Here is a 13,460-nt window from a genome sequence, read left to right as displayed (position 1 = left end):
TCCAAAGCTAGAGAGATCTCATTCAAAAATCTCCAGAGAACTCGGGCAATTCTAATGAGAATTTTATCCCAATCTCTCGAAGTGGGTAGAATTATCATGAGAATTGGGTAGAACCCTCCTGAGAACTCACTTCAACTGTCATGAGAACTCAGGGACACGCGATCTCAGCCCAAATCCTGGGAGATCTCAGTCCAAATCTCGTGAGAACTTCTTTCGATGCTTGAGAGATCTCAGTTCAAATTTCCTGGGCACTCGGGTAATTCTTGTGAGAATTCTACCCAAATCCATAGATTTACCCATACCCAAATCTATGGATTTGGGTAGAATTATCATGAGAAGTCATTTAAAATATCGTGATAACTCAGAGACACCACATGACCTCAGTCCAAATCCTGTGAGGTCTAATCCAAATCTCTTGAGAACTTATTCCAAAGCTCACGAGATCTCACTGCAATCCAATTTGGGCAGAAAGCTCATGAGAAGTGGCCGGAAACCCCCAGTGAACTCGCTTCCTGCAGCGGGGCACTCAGAGGAGTTGCCTGGGCCTGGCCCCTGGTCCTGCTGGGTTGTGGCAGGAACCTCCTGGGGATCCCGCCTCAGTGCCGGCAGATGGGGCCTGCCATGCCCCTAGGGCTGAACCCAAACCCTAGGTTGGGTTTAAAGGCTTCCGTCCCCAGACGCCTGGCCCCCAAGCCATCTAGACTGGGGACCCCTGAGCCACACCCCAGGACTCTGCAAGGGGTCCGGTAGGTCGCAACAAAACTTAGCGAGAAAGCACTCGAAACACCGGGCGCGCACAACACCAGCCAATTCTGACAGATGTAAGGCGTGCAGCCTGCTGTAGATGCTCTCTCCCCCTTTTCCTCTGCCCCTCCCCCGCCCTCTCAAACACAAAAAAGCACAAGGGAGCGATGTAGCTATTAATAATTTTTACAGAATTTCAGAAAATACAAATCCCTGTCAGAATCCATTACTGTCTCAAAGTTCATTTCACCTTATTAAGAAGTCTCTACAAAACATTTCTGCTTGTTCTTGCTCTCTATACTCCTAAATTGTGAGAAACCATACTTCTAGGTTGTTCACCCATAAGCCTCAGCTCCGCAGGTGGCTGGAAGTGTGCACACCGCGCTCCGGGCTTCCTTGCCAGCTGGCTTCCATTACAAAAATAACCTGGGAGTCTCTGGCAAGATTTGTTTTTATTTATTTAAAAAGAGAGAGAGAGAAAGCCTGAACCGGGAGGAGGGGCGGAGAGAGAGGGAGAAGCAGATTCCCTGCTGAGCAGGGAGCCCGACATGGGACTTGATTCCAGGACCCTGGGATCTTGACCTGACATGAAGGCAGACGACCAACTGACTGAGCCATCCAGACAACCCAGCAAGATTTGTTTTTATGGCCAGATGAAGGGTGAATCCACGTTTATCCCTCAGCTTCCGGGGCACCCCTGGCAGCAACAAGCCACCCCTACCTTCCTGCCTGGGCCCTGGTGCTCTGACTGCAGTAGCGACCCGTTAGCCAGCACCTGCACTTGTGGGCTTGGGGTCTGGCAGTGGTGGGCAGAGGTACGGTAGCCAGGACTGATATGTAGATGTCAAACTCACAAGACCTTGACCACCCTCCAGTAGATCACAAGATCCCATTTCTGGACTGTCTCTCTCCCCCAGGAGGCAACATTAAAAAAAATAATAATAATAAGGTAAACTAGAACATAAGTTCCTAGAGACTTCCAGCCACTTAACTGGGTTTTTACCCTTGGCAAGGGGAAATGCCAAAACATCTGGGGAAGATTAGTGGCACTTTGACCCACAGCCCCACCCTGGAGTACTGGGGCAGGGGGCATGCAGCTTTGTCCTTGTCACTTTAGTGGGCCCTCCTGTGCCCGCACAGTGTGCTGAACTTACAGGTTCTTGATTTCGAAGCCTTGGAAATAGAACAATGAATTAGTCCGTGTTCTGTTTCTTCTCTTTCATTTTTTTTTTAAGGTTTATTTGACAGAGTGAGAGAGAGCACAAGTAGCAGGAGCAGCAGGCAGAGGGAGAGGCACTGAGCAAGGAGTCCGATACAGGGCTCAATCCCAGGATCCTTGGATCATTGCAGGGCTGGATCCCAGGAGCCTGGGATCATGATCTGAGCCGAAGGCAGTTGTTTAACCGACTGAGTCACCCAGGCGCCCTACTTTATTTTTGAGTAACTTCTTAACACCATCGTGGGGCTTGAACTTACAGCTCCGGGGTTGAGTTGCATGTTCCACCGACCAAGCCAGGAAGGCACCCCAACAACTCTGTAGTGTTGCACAACCTAATCCTCAAGACTTTGACCACCCACCCCAAGGACATCATGGTGGCCCACTTCACTGATGTCATGTTGCTTATCTTGGAGAATCGGAAGGGGCAGGAATCCAGATTGACTGGGGAGTTAAATCCCAGGAAAAAAGTGTCTACCCAGCAACGTTCTTGGGGTCAGCGTACTTCTCCCCCTAGGTGAAACACAAATTACACTTGTCCCTCCATCTACCCTCATGGTGCACAAACCGTGGCGGGTGGGCCTCTCCAAATCCTCGTGAAAGCACTTATGTTTGCGTACTGCCCGCCAGATGCTTTTATTGGGTAGCCCTCAAATCTATGCTCAAGTGGGACCTCATGCGAGAGAAGATTCTCTGAGAGGTCCAGGTTCACATTGTGTATAGCAGACCCAAAGCATATTTGAAACTTGTGGGAAAAATCAGAGGTCCTGGGCTTTTTGAAGCCATCAGCTTAACGATTACGGTTCTATTGGAGATTAGGCATTCTTCCATGACACACCACATCAGTCAGCACCCTGGACCATGTGCACCTAACAGCACTCTGACTCATTAGATGCAGGTACAGATGCGATTGGGCTTGATTTAACTCTGAAGGTACCAGTAAGCTGCCCATCTGGGTCTATAGCAGTAAGAGGGTTGTGCATAAAGGATAAAAACATCAAAGCCTGGTTTATGGGTGGCTCCACAGGACATACTGGCATTAGCAGTGGATGTTAAGGACTTACAGCCCCACACAGGACATTAAAGGATAGCCGTGAAGGAAAGGCAGCCCAAAGACAGAGCTTTAAGGAAGTAGGACACATTCTTCACCAGAGGACAGACAGTTTGTGTCAGAATCCTGATGCAGAAGGGCAGGGACTTTAGCAAGAATGAAACTGGACTTCCCAAGCTCACCAAACACTTCCACTGCATGTGGTCCCCTCCTCACAGCAAAGCCCAAGGCTATGGGCACAGTTGCCTCAATCCATGGCCCATAATGTGCACCCATCGGCTCTCCTGTCAGAAGTTACACTGAGCACCTGGAGTCAAGGACTGCACTGTCCTCTGCCTGGGCTTGGTGCCCCGGGAAAGGTGACCTATCAGCCTGCAAGAGGGAGGCCATTGCCCTCACCCGGGCAGGGCCTGATGGAGGCTGGGTGCAAGGAACTATAACTACTGGCCCTCTGCCTGTACCTTTCTACATGCTTCTTCACCTGAATATTGAGGGATGGCCCATATTCCCTAAAAGGCTTCTGTACTTTGGGGTTTCCAGACCGTCTCCACCACATGGTAGATGGTGGAATAAATTAGGATTCCATTTGCTTTCCCCTGGTGGTATCTGGGCAAGTTCAGGTGAATGGTGACAAAGGGGCAGCAGCTCTTGCTCTAAGAAACACTAGGATTTGGGAAATTGAATAGGGGCCATACATCTCTGTGTTCATTTACTAAACCTTGTCACCTTCAGTTGCAAGTATTTCTGGTACCTGTAGGGTTTGGTCCAAGGGCTGGATAAGCCACTGGCCTTGTAAAGGTCAACCAGGCCTCCCCTGCCAATACCAATCTGGGTGTGGTCCAAGGAAGCCACCCATGCCAGGGCACATGTGGGTCACTGAAGTCATGGGTGGGAAGGGCCACCATAAGAAATGGGGTCTCCTCCTTGCCTTCTGTGTCTTGGGCACACCAGACCCTAGAGGGCAAATCTCAGGGTCAAGCAGAAGCAGGCCAGTGGTTAGCTTCTCTCTCAGGTACTGGGTGGTGTCTGGGTACTCTGGCTTGAGTCCTAAAGATCTAGATCAGGAGTTGGCAAACTTCTGTAAAAACCCATGGAACGAATAGTTTAGACTTTGTAAATCAAATGGTCTCTGTCGCAGCTACTAGTTTCTACCATCAGTGTGAAAGTAGTCAATGAATGAGTTTAGCTGTGTTCCAGTAAAATGGATTTACAAAAAGAAGCAGCAAGCCAGGCTGGGCCCATGGACAATAACTTGCCAACCACTGTCCTTGTCCTTGATGACACTTAGTAGATGACTTGGGTCGCCTGAGGGAACTATGGTCCATTTTGCTCCTCTGTGAGATGGGAACCTCTAAGGTCTGGTGATTTGCTGAGTTGTACATGGGTGCAGAAGAGGACACTGTGGATGGGAATTTCTGAACAAGTGGTGGGTGCAGAGGCCAGAATGTGAGGGCTATGCCAGAACATGGTGCGCCTCCTTTTTCCTAAGAACCATCGACAGGTTTATTGCAGATCAGTTCCGACCCTCCTACGCCCATACACACAGATCAGTTCCGACCCTCCTAAGCCCATACACACAAGAACAGTGGGCACTGTTCTTACTGGGCTCTTAAGAGCCCTTGTGCTGTGGCCTGACCACCAGCCCCTCTCTGGTGATGGCCCAGTTGTAGCTCTTCGGTGAGTCCAAAGCTTCTTCCACCCGTGCCTCCAGGTTCTCTGGAGTGATGAAATTTTTTGCTTCCTCCTATTGGGAGACAGAAGACCAGATGAATGAAAGCACATACCTCCTGGCCTTTAGCTCACTGAGAGGCTCCAGCTCTCTCCCTGGATGGATGCTTGGAGCCCAGGTCCCCTGTGAGTGTCCTGATGACCTTCCCATGGAAGAACATCAGGCAGTCTCACCATATTCCTCTTTCCTAGATAATTATCCACTGGACATCTCAGCCAGAACTCCAAGTACACCAGTTGTGACAATCTCGTGTCCAACTGGGTAGAATCTGTTCCTCAATGTTGCCTCAATGTCCCTCTTAATCTCTCTCAAACTTGTCCTTCTTCCTCTATTACTTTATTTTTTTTAAAAAGACTTTATTTATTTGTTAGATGGAGGTAGGGAAAGAGAGAGAGAGCACAAACAGGGGAAGCAAAGAGAGATGCAGGCTCCACGCTGAGCAAGGAGGCCAGGATCCTGACCGGAACTGAAGTCAGACACTCAAACTGACTGAGACACTCAGGTGTCCCTCCATCTAACTTTAATTCAGACCTCATCCATTCTTGCTGGATGACTGCTAACTGGTTTCCCTGCTTTTATTAAGTCTCACACCTGCCATCCTAGCCCAGAATATTAATACTTTAATGATTTATCACCCGCAAAGCAAAATACGAACTCCTTGCGGAAACGGGAGTCCCTCCCCCACAGATGCGGGCTTACCACCACCTAGCTACTGTAATACTTTTCCTAACAATTCTCACCTCTCGGTCTCTGCGCCTGCCAGCCACTCTCCTTGAATTCCTTCGCTCCCAAATCCTCACCTGCTAACTCTAAAGACTCAAGGCGGCACGCTCGCTCAGTGCACGTAGCCAGTGCCCCACTGCGCCGCGCCCAGGCCGACTTCCCGGCCTCCAGCTCCAGCTCCAGCTCCAGCCCCAGCCTCAGCCCCAGACCCCCGAGACCCCGCCCACCTGCAGCTGCAGCACTTCCTGCTCCTTGAGCTTCGCCCAGGCCTGCGCCTCTAGCGCCCGCCGGGCTTTCTCCTCTGCCTGCCGCTGCTCCTGCTCCCGCGCCTCCTGCCGCAGCCGCGCTAACCTGGGGTGGGGTGGGGCAAGACGCTGACACTGAGCGCGACTGGCTCTCCCCGGAGCCGGCCCGCCCCGCCTCCCCGCCCACTCACCGCAGCTCGAGCAGCCGCTGGTTCTCCGCCTGGTTCCAGGCCATTAGGTCGCGGTGCTCGGTAGCATCTTGCAGCGCCTTGCGCTCCGCCAGGACCCCAGCCCGGGCCTCGTGCACCTTCTTCCGCACCTCGGACACAAACTCCAGCCTAGGCGGAGACGCGCCCAGAGTCGGCACCCTCTATGCCCACCCGCTGCCATACACCGCCCGCGACACCAACGGTCGCCTCCTCCTTGTCACACACACCTGAGGGCGCGCACCGTCTGGCGGTACTGCCGGTAACGCTCCGTCAGCAAGAAGAATTCTACAGGATCCACCGCGGGCGGGGTCGTCACGCGCCCGACCTTGGACTTGGCCGGAGGGTCGTGGCGGGTCTTCCGGCCGCGCACCGGCAGCAGCAGCGGAACAGGTGGTCCGCCCGGGGACCCCCAGCCGAGGACTCTCAGCGCGCGCAGCATGGCCCAGGCCTACCCCGCGTCCCGCGCGCCGCAGGGAATCACGGGACCCGGAAGCGGCCGCGGAGCACCACGGGACGTGTAGTCCACAGGCCTTGCCCCGAGGGCGCTCGAGGGTCGCGTGCCTGCGGACTTCGGCGTTTCCGCCCCAGGCCCACGGCTCTGGCTGCTCCCGCCCTGCGGGGTCTGCACTACCCCGCCCCACCCCTCCCCGTGTCCCTCCCGCCCGCGGGCCAAGTCCACGTCCCTCCAACCCCATGCAGGGTAGGGTCTTAGTGGGGGTGGGCGAAGGAGGGACGGAGAGAACGCGAGGCAGCAGCTTCAGGGACTTCACATCTTTATTGGAGGGTGACAGGGTGCGGCGCTTTACGTCCGTTCTGCAGGGGGGAGGGGTTCGTCTTGCCAGCTGATGCCGTGGTCACCTGGCAGCCCAGCTGCGACCTTGTCCGCCCCCATCCCTCCCAATCTGGTTTTGCGGGGGATGACGCTGCCGCCAGACTGATGCCCCTGCCAGCTAGACGACCCAGCTGCGGGCTCTGTAGCTTCCTGGGCGTTGTTCACCCTTAACACACCTGGTTTGTAAAAACCTGAGCTCACACTGACTCATTGAAGTGGTTAAGTTTTTGCCTTAGAGGAATTTACAACTTCTCCTTCAGTTAACCGCTCTCCTAATGCACTTTAAAATTTGCGAAGTAGTAATAATCCATCTCTGCACATCGATATTCTGCAATCACTGTCATTCCTAGTGCATGTCCGTGACCACCTGGTTCTTGGTGCCCTCCTATCAGTTTAAGTTCACACCTCTCACCTCTTTCCACTGAGGACCTGCCCACCTCTAGACACACTGCCTTCTCTTGACAAGGAAGAAGTCCGGAGGACCCCGCTACAGCTAGTCTTATTTATGGAGGATTTCAGTACAATTATCTCCACTTCACTAGTGACTTCTAATCTTTTTCATAAATATAAATTGTCTAGAATTCTGACAAACAGGAAGGATAGCAGATGGTATCGTTCTGTGTGTGCCTGGGGTGTCTTGGCATGGAGTGTGTCAGTGTTGCCTTGTTATCCCCCTCTTCTGTCCACACAGCCCCCCAAGTCCTTAGACGCAGTGGCCCCTGCTGGGCCATGCCCGCCCCCTCCCTATACTTACCAGCAGTGTCTGCACCAGGTGCTGCTTCCCATGGAGGGGCCACCAGCCTGTGGTTCTGCCCTCCCAGGGCACACTCTTCTCAAGGGGAGCCAGGGCGTCGCTTGGGAGAGTTTGGGCAGTCTGGTCTGGGCTACTTGCTGCGGGGCCCAGGACCCGTCCTCAGAAAGGAGCCAAGGCTGCGGCCTGCCCGCTACACCCCCCAGGCTCTAAGACGAAGGAGCCCCAACCAGAATCTTCTTCCTCCCACTCAGGCTGGGGAGACCCTTAACCCACCTAGGAGCCTTGGGACCTGCTGGGGGTGGTGGGCTGAGCTGGAAGCTCGTTTTCCTCCAGGGTACCAGCCATGGGACCAGTGCTGGGCCTTCGAGGATCCAGGGTGGACGGTGAGCAGCAGCCGTAGCAGAAAGCCTAGTCTGCGGTTGGCCATGGCAGGGCTGCTCCCGTGGAGAATGGACAGCACTCAAGAAGAGACACTGCCATCTATACCTCCCTCCTTTTCTTTCAGGGGCCCCCTGGACAACTGGCACTTCAGGGGCAGCGTTAGTGTTTCCTAATGCCCTTCCCACTTCTGCCACTGCTGCTCATCCCAGAGCTCCGGGATCTGCACCCCAAAGGCTCCTGGCAACTAGCCTTCCCCAGAGCCCCCTGGGGGTTCCCAGCCTTGCCAGCCGAGGGTCCCCCTCAGTCCATCAGGCCTACCCCTTCTTCCTTCAGGGATTCCAGTAGCGGGAGAAGGTTGGGAAGAGGAACAGTCTCCGGGAAGGGGAGCTATCCAAGAGTAGCAGCAATGTGTGGGCATTTGGGGGACCTGGTGCATGGCATGCTGCCTCTGTTCTCTGTAGTTTGCCAGCTCTCATTCATGGCAGGTGAGGATGTGGAATGGATGTCTGGAGGTGCCAAGGGCAAGTGCTTCTACCCCTTGTCCCTCCTTAACTAGAGGCAGCAGGCACAAGAACAGCATTGGGGGTAAAGGGAAAGGTGTTCTCCCCTCATCCCCCGCCACTCCCACCCAGGGACATGGCTCATGGGTAGAGGAACTTGGGAGGGAGAAGAGGAACAGCGTGCCACACACCCAGGACAGACTTCCAGCCAGGAGCCCCAGCCCTTGGGGAGAGCAGCCTCTTCACTCACCACGGGAAAGCTCTGGATGAGGTGGCTCCTCGAGGTGGCTCCTCCAGGCGACAACAGGACCCCAGACAGCCAGCTCTGGGATTTATTGATCAGGTGACTCCACCCTGTTCCTGGTCCACACACTCCAGTGACTTCTCAAAGAGGGAAGGGGAGCAGCCTGACACCCAACCCCCTTCCCTTACCATTGTATGTTCCTAGTGTATTTTTAGCCAGTGCCCCTAGATCACCAGAGAGATTGCTCCCTCTCCCTGCCTTCCCAGGGATCTGACATGGTAAGACTCCTGCTCCAGCCTGGCCAGGCCCTAAAGAATCATCTTCCCACTTCCCAGGCTGCATCCTCAAGCTCCTGCCCTTTGGCCTACAAAGCCCTTAGTCTTCTCTGATCCAAAAAGGGAACTGTGGCCTGGAGGGGGCAATGCCTGGGGGACCCTGAGTGCCACACAGTTGGCAGCCTGAGTGGGGAGCCCAGCAACGTGTGAAGGTCTGGGGGAGACTATGAGGACCTGAGGGCTTGTTTGCCCCACTGTTAAACTGGGTTGGATGCAGCCGGCCTCATCCACACACCTGGGCACCAGGGCTGGGTCATTCCAGATGGAGGCAGGTTTGGGTGGGGCACACCGACCCCCAGGTGGTTTCTCTCTCCTCCCAGGAGGCCCATGAGAGGGGGCCCAGCTAAGGGGACAGTGCAGCATCTGTGGGCCTATGAATGAACAGGGGGTAGCAATAGTTTTGCCTCTCAAGGTTCCAAGCCTTCCCCTGTGCTCAACCCAGGACTATTCATGGAGCTGGGCACAGCTAAACTAGGACACTCGAAGGTCCCCCCACTTCTCAATCTGTGTCAGTTCTGCTTTCCACCGCCCACCAGCTATTAGCCTGGGGCCAGGGGGAGGGCAGAGGCCTGTTTACAGGATTAATAGCCAATCTCCGCATTTGCGCTGAACAGCAAATGCAAGGGCCAGGGTCAGGCTTGGTATTGTGGCAGTCAGCTGTCAGGGAGTAGGTGCGTCAAATCCTGTGGCAAAGATTGGGGAGGGGATGGCATAACGGGCACCACAGTCATCCACAGGCACCTGGACTTCAGCTGCCTAGGCAGGAAGGCACTCGTGAATTTCCAAAATGACTTATCTTTAGCAGGGACCCGAAGCAATGTGTACATTGTATATTCAGTTAAACTGTTTCGGGAAATAAACACTTTGTTCCTCTATGTGTTGGTTAACCAAGTAATTTGGGGGGTAAATATTTGTTTTGTGAAAATGACTGAGTTCACTAAGTTAGCTTAGTTCTGGTCTGGGTTTACAGAATGTTTTATTCAAAGTCCCCTGTGTTTATTTTAAAAGAGGAATGGGGTGCCTTTATGTTTTCTGTAACTTGTTTGTGGTTTTTCCTAAAAAACCAAACCAGAACTAAGCTTTCCAGCAGATGCTTTGGTTCCTTTCTTTCTGGCAACATCCGTAGCTTTTCAAGAACGTTTTCTATCCTCTTTTAGGTTAAAGACTCTGAAATTCATCCTTCTATCCCTCTCAGCAGGGCACAGAAAGCCATTTGTTCAGCACTGAGCTCCAACTAATGGTGGGCCCTTGAGGACAGGACTTTATCCATCTGGGAGTTGCTTGTAGTCAGCTGGGAAAGGAGAGGCTTAGACCTGAGTGCTCAGGTGCTGCTGGAGCACAGAAGGGCACAGACCCCGATCAGATGGTCTGGGTGAAGGATGACAATGAGTTAGCTGGAGTCTGCACACAGAGCAGCTGTGGGGCTCTCTTGTAAGGAACAAAAACGGTGAAGAGTCAACCCAGGAACTGCCAGTGGATCCAGATCCCTGGATTAGGGGTGGAGGGAGAGAGGCGCAGAGAATGCTGGAAGGCCGCAGGAAGGGACAGTAGACTCTGGAGAGACCAGGTGAACCCCTGGGCAGTGGGAGTGTGAGACAGGGGCCTGAGGGTCAACCCATGCAGTCACTTGGCAGGAAGAAGGAGCTCAGGGCTGGAGAAGGGCGGAGGGTCTACAACACACAGACCACAAGAACGCCTAGTCTCTGAGGAAGGAGAAAGAGGAGGAGCAGAAGCTACAGAGTAAAGATAAAGTCAGAAGGGAAGAAATGGTGGACAGAAAGTGGATCTGTGACAAGCAGTAAGAAAGGAATCTGTGAGGATGAAGGGTAGAAGAGGGGAGAGTGAATCTATCATAAAAGCATAGGCCTGGGGGAAGTGCCTTTTTAAAAAATTAAAACCAAAGACTTGTGCATTTGGTGATGGTGAAGTGCTGAAGGAAACTGAATGCCCAGGAGGGCACTGACTTGATGAAGTGAGCTTGGGACTGAAGACTCCTACCATCTTAGCCTCTGGATCTGAGGCACTTCCACATAAAAGTCCTGGAAATGTGGACAGATATAAAAGGAAATGAAAAGATTTTAATCTAGTAAGTGTGGATATATAAAGACTTACCCTGGACAGAATGACATAATCCAGACGTTTTGGAGCAAAGCACCAGGGAAGTTGGACTGGCCTTGGCCAGCTACCTCCTCTCTCTTCCATGCCCCTGTGCTAGGGAAACAGTGAGGACGCTGACCATTTCGCAGGGAGCAAGGCTGGCTGGGATCACTCCACCAAAGCTAGGCTGGGAACGGAAGGTGGGTCCTGGCAACTAGCTGAGAGCTGAAGAGGCTGTGCCAGTTGGACAGGAGCGGAGAGGACAGCGGCTCCTGAGAGAGCACTGACAGCAGGGCTAGGAATGACCCAGGAGAGCCCCAGCCCTGGTCTGGCTGCCCCACCCCAGACAAAGGGAGACGCTTCCTCAGGGAGTCAAAGCTTTTATTACCTGATAATCCCTAGAGTGGTGCCAGAGACACCGGTCTGGTCCCTTTACTCCCCACAGTGGGTTGTGGTGGTGATGAGGGAGGATGGAGATAGAGAGGGGAGGGATTATTTACAGAGCAGGGAAGAACAACAGCCTGAAAGGGGCAGACGAGAGGGAGGCACCAGGACAACCAATTTCCTCAAGAACGCTGAGAACTTTGTGCTTTTTTTCTTAGTTGATGCTGAGCTACCTGGAATGAATTTGTGTTCCTTCTTTAGGAAAAGAGGTCTAAACCAAAGAATAATACAGCCCAATTTCCAGGCAGAGGATTTCACGATATCAATCCAAACATCACACTATTTAATTCCCCAATAAAACATTGGAAAAAGGACTATCAGTGCTAACACATTTACATATAAAATCTTCCACCTAATAGGTAATAGAAGCCTATGTACCAATTTCTAAAACAGTTATAAGATATATACACAATTTTGGGTATATTAACAAAACAGAATATTACAAAATATTAAAGGCAATTTTCCTGTCCACTGGATCTCATCACCTCTTACTTGAAGTTGGCATAATCTGAGAATGCGTCAATATATTCCTGCACCACCTTGTAGCAGAACTCATACTGTTCCTGCAGAGCAAACAGAAGAGAAAAACCAACGTTACTGAGGACAATAGGACCTGCAGTTCCTGACCGGTTTTTAAAAGGGAAAAAAAAAAAAAAAAAAAAAAAGCCTGAGGGGAAGTGAATGTTTTTGGACTTGAATCTGAGTCCTGCCCTGCCTTTCAGAGTTCTGACAGCATTCCCTTTCTGGGTTGAGTACAGCTAAATTTTGTCCAAGTGGAGGTGACCCAAGAGGGAGACATGGCCCTAGGCCTGCAGCGGTCAGATGTGAGTGCGCCGGGCTGGTGGACCATGCAGGCAGGGAGATGGCTGGGTGGCCCGCACCTCACCAGAACTGCCAGGCTGCAGGTAGCCCAGGTCTCAAAGCCTCACCAATGCCTAAACCTCTTAAAATGTATTTTTCTTTCCCCTTAGACATGTCTAGCTCTCCAGGGTTCCGGGGCCATTCCAGATGTTTGTCCCCATAGTCAGTGGTTACTGGTCACTGAGACGGGCAGGAGCCTGAGCAGAAGAGGAGGCACTCCTGAGTCTTCCCACCCCAGGACCCACAGAGAAGTGCAGAGCCCTGTGGGGCACCCAGGCACCCCAGCACCCCCTTCTAGCCTTCCAAGAGGCCACTCAATTCTCTTAGTGCTGACAGGGCTGTGCCCCTCTGCTCTCACTGCCACCGAGGCTCATTCTGTCTGGGGCACCTTGGGGAATGATGGGCCCCCCGGGAGAGCCTTCCCCTTGTGACGGCCCTGACAGAGAAGGGCTGTGGGTGGGAGGTGGTGTGAGCAGCATACCAGTGTCTGGACCATGTGTGGCCTCTGTAGCCGCAGGCTCTTGACAGTCTGGAAGACATCCAAAATCCCCTCCGCTTTCACCCGTTCCAGGACTGTGCTTAGGGCACAGAAGGTCCCCGTCCGTCCTGCCCCCGCACTGTAACAGAGCAGACACATTTGTTACAGCCCGCTGGGCTGGGAAGGTGAAGACAGTAGCAATGAGCACATAAAGGCCAACGTGGAGGTTGGTGCTCATGGGAAGGGGTGGCATCTAATGGAGACGGTGGGGTGGAGGCCCATTTGCTCCTCTCCCCATAAGCCCCCTGCTCACACTGCTCTCAGGGAGGAAGGGGTACCGCCGCTGCCCTTCTTGTACGTCCCACTTTGCCACTGAGGGACTCGCCGACAGGACAGTGGTGAAGAACCTCACACACCCTCCTTCCCACCCAACATTGAGCCTTCTCCATCTACCTGAAAATATACCTGCATTGCCCTGATGTGCTGCTCACTCATGCTGGGATTCTAGTCTCTTTCCTTTCCTGATAAACCCTGCCCCTCTGTGCTGTGTGTGTGTGTGTGGGGGGATTCTTTTCCATGACTCTCATTTGCTTCCTAAATCCCAAGAATCCGGACTC

General features: G+C 53.0%; 3 protein-coding genes across 5 annotated transcripts in view; all 3 read right to left on the bottom strand.

The window, feature by feature from the left end:
- Positions 1–4,484: 4,484 nt before the first annotated feature.
- On the bottom strand, positions 4,485–6,380 carry LOC111141558 (mitochondrial ribosomal protein S26). Its single transcript, XM_022494185.1, has 4 exons — positions 6,145–6,380; positions 5,900–6,046; positions 5,691–5,814; positions 4,485–4,755 (listed from the first exon to the last, which is right to left on the bottom strand). Exons 1-4 carry the CDS (start codon positions 6,354–6,356, stop codon positions 4,621–4,623), a joined length of 618 nt encoding a protein of 205 aa, XP_022349893.1. The 5' UTR covers positions 6,357–6,380; the 3' UTR covers positions 4,485–4,620.
- A 339-nt stretch (positions 6,381–6,719) lies between these two features.
- On the bottom strand, positions 6,720–7,930 carry LOC111141890 (gonadotropin releasing hormone 2). The gene is made up of 3 exons (XM_022494726.1): positions 7,777–7,930; positions 7,504–7,661; positions 6,720–6,899 (listed from the first exon to the last, which is right to left on the bottom strand). Exons 1-3 carry the CDS (start codon positions 7,928–7,930, stop codon positions 6,720–6,722), a joined length of 492 nt encoding a protein of 163 aa, XP_022350434.1.
- A 3,494-nt stretch (positions 7,931–11,424) lies between these two features.
- LOC111141437 (protein tyrosine phosphatase, receptor type A) overlaps positions 11,425–13,460 on the bottom strand; it is a 150,138-nt gene continuing 148,102 nt past the window's right edge. For all 3 annotated transcript variants that reach the window (XM_022493991.1, XM_022493992.1, XM_022493994.1), the window contains 2 exons: positions 12,847–12,982; positions 11,425–12,067 (listed from right to left, as the gene is read on the bottom strand). In XM_022493991.1, coding sequence (XP_022349699.1) covers positions 11,993–12,067; positions 12,847–12,982 — 211 coding nt within the window. In that variant the 3' untranslated portion in view covers positions 11,425–11,992. The remainder of the gene's footprint in view (positions 12,068–12,846; positions 12,983–13,460) is intronic.

Source organism: Enhydra lutris, unplaced genomic scaffold (assembly GCF_002288905.1).
Source record: "Enhydra lutris kenyoni isolate GAN:26980312 unplaced genomic scaffold, ASM228890v2 scaffoldscaffold6, whole genome shotgun sequence".
In the NCBI taxonomy this organism is placed as follows: Eukaryota; Metazoa; Chordata; class Mammalia; order Carnivora; family Mustelidae; genus Enhydra; species Enhydra lutris.
Note: the sequence above shows the minus strand (reverse complement) of the source record. Positions and strands in the feature narration are given on the sequence as shown.

What these genes read in the sequence shown, in the direction of transcription:
- LOC111141890 (XM_022494726.1), bottom strand. Translation starts at nt 7,930, where the DNA reads ATGGCCAACCGCAGACTAGGCTTTCTGCTACGGCTGCTGCTCACCGTC. An exon ending in GCAGGTCCCAAGGCTCCTAG is followed by an intron (nt 7,662 to 7,776) that starts GTGGGTTAAGGG and finishes CTCCTTTCTGAG; the next exon opens with GACGGGTCCTGGGCCCCGCA. An exon ending in ACCTGGTGCAGACACTGCTG is followed by an intron (nt 6,900 to 7,503) that starts GTAAGTATAGGG and finishes AACAACGCCCAG; the next exon opens with GAAGCTACAGAGCCCGCAGC.
- LOC111141558 (XM_022494185.1), bottom strand. Translation starts at nt 6,356, where the DNA reads ATGCTGCGCGCGCTGAGAGTCCTCGGCTGGGGGTCCCCGGGCGGACCA. An exon ending in CAGACGGTGCGCGCCCTCAG is followed by an intron (nt 6,047 to 6,144) that starts GTGTGTGTGACA and finishes GTCTCCGCCTAG; the next exon opens with GCTGGAGTTTGTGTCCGAGG. An exon ending in CAGCGGCTGCTCGAGCTGCG is followed by an intron (nt 5,815 to 5,899) that starts GTGAGTGGGCGG and finishes ACCCCACCCCAG; the next exon opens with GTTAGCGCGGCTGCGGCAGG.